Source organism: Nematolebias whitei, chromosome 20, assembly GCF_014905685.2.
Source record: "Nematolebias whitei isolate Nwh7 chromosome 20, NemWhi1, whole genome shotgun sequence".
Lineage (NCBI taxonomy): Eukaryota > Metazoa > Chordata > Actinopteri > Cyprinodontiformes > Rivulidae > Nematolebias > Nematolebias whitei.
The window spans coordinates 20,665,661-20,671,170 of NC_056517.1; the positions used below are offsets into that span (position 1 = coordinate 20,665,661).

The following is a 5,510-nucleotide window of genomic DNA, read 5'->3' on the forward strand; positions in this document are numbered from 1 at the left end:
TAGCCATCCTATTTGTTAAAAAAAACCTGTAGTATGACTTTTTATAATTGTTTATTGTTGTTGCTGTTGTCCATTGTTGTCGTCTTTCTTTGTTGAAATCAGGTCTCTCTTGTAAATGAGTCCTCGAGGCTCAATGGGATTTACCTGTCTAAATAAAGGTTGATTGATATGTTAAAGAAATAGGTTTACACATGCTTATTGTGCTTACAAGATAGTAACTTAGTCTGAAATGTTTAATATAACAACACTAGATGAAATATATACGTGAACAGATTTGGCTCACTATTTGGCAACAAACTGGTCAGTCTCTCTGTCACCCTTAATTAATGCATAATAAACAGTTATTAATGATTTAATGAAAAAAAGTTTTTAATTTGTACACATCCGTTATGATTATCCACTGTTGTCATCATTCTTTGCTAAAATCAGGCCTCTCTTGTAAATGAGTCCCCGAAGCTCAATGGAATTAACCTGTATCAATAAAGGCTGAATGAATGAATTTATAAAGTGTTTATAGAGGAATTAATAACATACCTATAAAGTATTTATTAGCCATCTATAAGTGGAACCTTATTGTAAAGTGGTACCCAAATAGCTATAACAGGATTTCATTGCAGTTTCACCATCTCTACAAATAAAGCAATAAATTAATAAAAATCATTATTCCCCATACTTGCATTTTTTAATTATTCTAAAACTATATATACCCTTCTTTCTTTTGTATGAATGATAATTGTTTTCTAAGAATCCTGCAGTTGTAGAAATGCTGTGGTTTTCTTTGGCCTTTATAGTAACTTCTCTTTTTGTTCTTCCAGACCTGATGACCTGTTAAAGCTCTTTTTTATTATTTACTCTGAATAAGTATAATAGCAAAAGAATAACTACACAGCCTGGTCTTTGTACAATTGAAATCTAAAAAAATGGCATTTATAATCAAGAACCACACATAGAATACATAATAGCCTCTTTATTACACTGAAATATAAAAGTATATATATATTCATATATATTTTTTTTTCAATCACTATTCTGGAGAGAAAGGACCAAGTCAAGAAACAACTTGTAGCCTCAGTTGTAGCAGTTTTTTCTTCATCATACGAAAAGACAGAAAGAAAGAAAAAAGATTTGGAATCCAAAACAGGAAGGCCACAGTGACGGGTTGTCATAGATTCTGTGCACGTATGAGAAAGAGACCAATTGTTCATGCTGCCTTTCACACTCACACATATGCACGTTCACATTTCATCTGCCTGTGAGGACCAGTGACTACATTCAGTCAACCCTGTGGTTAAACATACCCTTCATCTGAAGGCAAAACCAGCTGCACAATTTGGTTTTTAAATGCTACTTGCACGTTGAATATTTCTAGATAAAAATAAAAAGCAAAAATAAATAAAAAATGGAAATTTGTGCATACAACTTCAACTTGCATGACATTGGGAGTTTATTTCTTTGTTAATTTATTTTTTAATGTGCTTCTTGAGTTTCTATAATTAAAAGGCAACACTTTATTAACGAGAAAAATAAGGTGCGTTCAAATAAAATCAGCTAAACAGCAAAAAGGCTATATATAGGCAACAATAAAAACCAACTTCCACTGAATGCAAAATTAGCACAACCGCAGGGGATAAATGGACTTTAAAATAATCGTTTGTATTTTATAGTTGATCAGATTTTTGTAAGACTTCTTGCTTAAATCTGCTTCTATCTGCAAATAAGAAATATACTATAATGTGCTGTGAATGTCGCTGTTGCAAGTTAAACGCCTTCTATGTTTCCAGTGGATTGAGGCACTTCATTTTCATGGATTTTAAGAAACATTTGGGGTTTCAATATGCAAAGAAAAGGCAAACAGTGGATTGGCATGAATAAATGAACAGCTTCTGTGTCACATTTTTAGTATTCTGTATATGTACTTAAGCAGATTCATCTTTTGAATTATCACTACAAGCCGTTTTCATTTTACAGATCCGTATGTCTTTAATATGACTTGGTATCTCAGATAAACTTTCACATTGAGGAGAACAATAAATGAGGAAAAAATATAAATCCAAGTATCTATAATCCATTGTCATGACAAAAATAAACTGTAATGTAACTAAGGTTTTTTGTTTAACAGTGTATTGTTTTGTTTTGTCATCTGTACTATAGACATTGTGTGCTGGAGTATTTAATGGTGGTGTATGGGGATTTTATTTTTTAAAACTTTTTAATTGAAAAATCTAAAAAAAATAAAAAAATAATAATAATGTTTCACATCTATTAAACAATGTCCAGTTTCAATGCTAAGCTAAATAAACTCCCGACATGTTTTCCCTGAAACATACTCTCCTTTTAAACAATGCAAAATAAAAACCATTTAAAACTATTTTAATTATGCTGCTCAGAGGATTTGTATTGTGTTTACACGATTAACCTTCTCAAACATCTGATGTGTCACAGCAGATTTAACTAAATGCAAAGCAAAATGAGGCCAAACATTAGTTTGGAGGTAAAATTTATACTTTTTTTGAGGCTACAATGAGTAATACATCATAATCACATGCCTGCAGTGCATTTTAACCCTCCTGCTGCCCTTAGATCAAAATGACTTATGAGGTATTTTTAAACTAAAAGGTCCCAAAAGTCATTTTGACCCTAAGTCAGCAGGAATGTTAAAAACATCAAACACTGCAGGACATTTAATTATAATATTATTACATATTATTATATAATATCCATCCATCCATTATCTTTAACCACTTTTTCCTTTTCAGGTCATGGGGGTCACTGGTGCCCATATCCAGTAGTCACTGTGTAAGAGGTGGGGTGCAGGTCTCCCAGCTTGGCAACTTTCTGGGTGGAGTTTGAATGTTTTCTCCGTGTACTCTAGTTTCCTCCCACAAACTAAAAACATGCATGTTAGGCTGATAAGTAACTCTAAATTGTCCCTAGGTGTGAGTCAGAGAGTGAATGGTTGTTTGTCTCGTTTGTCTCTATGTGGCCCTGTGATGGACTTGCGACCTGTCCAGGGCGTACCCCGCCCCTCGCACAGTGATTGCTGGACATGGGCACCAGCGACCCCCGTGACCCAAAATGGAATAAACGGGTAAAGATAATGGATGGATGGATGGCTGATGGATTAACTGGATAAAAATATGGGATGTGAAAATAATTCCTGCAAGTTTTCATGATAACACTCTGATATAACTGATGCTACAAATTGTCTGGTTTGTAGGATTTTTTTGTTTGTATTTTGATGAAGTTGTTTATCTTGTACATACAAAAAGTCAAGCACTTAAGCATTGGTCCCTCTTCAATTTGATGATCAACAATAAAAATGAAAAAAAAAAAAAACTAAATGAAACCAAAGAAATTTGGTAATAAAGTCGTGGCACAAATAGAAAAACGATGGGCATAGAAAAGAGAAAGGACTCTTTCTGGGGAAAATGCATGTCCCTTGAACATTATTCAAGTTCTGAGTCATCTGCTTTAAACTGTTCAATGCTAAAGAATGTTTGTTGGAATCGAAATGCAGCTAATGTCTTTCCAAAAAGTTTAAACTTTAAATCTCTACAACACATGGTCCTCACATTAGAAAAACAAGCACACACACACACACACATGCATACACAGAAAGAAGGTGAAGGCCACAAAGTGGACGCAGAACATCACAGAGGTCTTCTGATTTGACAGGGCTACAGAAGTTGAAGTGTTTTTTTGCCATCAGAATTTTAAAGTACCAATGAGGTCACTATGGTAGCCACAGCTCCACATCTTTGTTCCGTGACCATGACAACGCGCAGCGGCAAGCCGCGGTCAGTCAGTACCAGTGGCACAGCAAGACAGCAGTAAAGTGAACAGAAGAGCCTCTTTTAGAAAAGTAAAAGTAAACACAGGATAAGGCGGCAGATGAGGAAAGGTGGCAGATCCCATGGTGCTGAACCATTGCTGACCATGATGATCATTTGGCACAAACATAATTTTGGCTAATGTGTCAAAACCAACAGTGAATGTTTTTGTCAAGATGTGGCCTCGGGTGTAATCAGAGCCAGATGATAAAGATGCTTTAGTCCTCATTTGGACAAATTCTTCTTTATGTGCTCCACTTCCACCTGTGGGACAAAGACAGAAACACTTTTTGTGCTTTGGTATTCATTAGGGATGCCTGATATTATCAGCATGGTATCAGTCGATATTAACGATAAAGTTAAATATCGGCCATTCCATCAAAATAACTCACCGATATAAAAAGGCGCTGTTTTTTATATATATACAAACAGGATTCCAAAAAAGTTGGGACACTAAACAAATTGTGAATAAAAACTGAATGCAATGATGTGGAGATGGCAAATGTCAATATTTTATTCGTAATATAACATAGATGACAGATCAAAAGTTTAATCTGAGTAAATGTAACATTTTAAAGGAAAAATATGTTGATTCAAAATTTCACAGTGTCAACAAATCCCCCCAAAATTGGGACAAGTAGCAATGAGTGGCTGGAAAAAGGAAATTGAGCTTATAACGAAAAGCTGGAAGACCAATTAACACTAATTAGGTCAATTGACAACATGATTGGGTATAAAAAGAGCTTCTCAGAGTGTCAGTGTCTCTCAGAAGCCAAGATGGTAAGAGGATCATCAATTCCACCATTGTTACGCAGAAAGATAGTGCAGCAATACCAGAATGGTGTTACCCAGCGTAAAATAGCAAAGACTTTTAAGTTATCATCATCAACCATGCATAACATCATCAAAAAATTCAAAGAATCTGGAACAATCGCTGTGCGTAAGGGTCAAGGCCGTAAAACTCTACTGGATGCTCGTGATCTCCGGGCCCTTAAACATCACTGCACCTCAAACAGGAATGCCACTGGGCTCAGAAATACATCCAGAAAGCACTGTCAGTGAACACAATCCACCGTGCCATCTGCCGTTGCCTGCTGAAACTCTACAGTGCAAAGAGAAAGCCATTTCTAAGCAAGCTCCACAAGCTCAGACGTTTGCACTGGGCCAGGGGTCATTTAAAATGGAGTGTGGCAAAATGGAAGACTGTTCTGTGGTCAGATGAGTCATGATTTGAAGTTTTTTATGGAACACTGGGACGCCATGTCATCCGGACCAGAGAGGACAAGGATAGCCCAAGTTGTTATCAACACTCCATTCAGAAGCCTGCATCACTGATGGTATGGGGTTGCATGAGCGCTTGTGGCATGGGCAACTTGCATGTCTGGAAAGGCACCATTAATGCAGGGAACTATGTTCAGGTTCTAGAACAACATATGCTCCCATCTAGACATCATCTCTTTCAGGGAAGACCCTGCATTTTTCTACACGATAATGCCAGACCACATTCTGCAGCAATCACAACATCATGGCTACGTAGGAGAAGGATCCGGGTACTGAAATGGCCAGCCTGCAGTCCAGATCTTTCACCTATAGAGAACATTTGGTGCATCATAAAGAGGAAGGTGCGACAAAAAAGGCCCAAGACGATTGAACAGTTAGAGGCCTGTATTAGACATGAAT

The 5,510-nt window shown here is 36.4% G+C and overlaps 1 protein-coding gene across 1 annotated transcript in view; it reads right to left on the reverse strand.

Moving 5' to 3' along the window:
* Positions 1 to 4,055: 4,055 nt before the first annotated feature.
* The window catches only part of sh3kbp1 (SH3-domain kinase binding protein 1), a 102,170-nt gene continuing 100,715 nt past the window's right edge, over positions 4,056 to 5,510 (reverse strand). The window contains exon 19 of the mRNA XM_037694436.1: positions 4,056 to 4,094. Coding sequence (XP_037550364.1) covers positions 4,056 to 4,094 — 39 coding nt within the window. The remainder of the gene's footprint in view (positions 4,095 to 5,510) is intronic.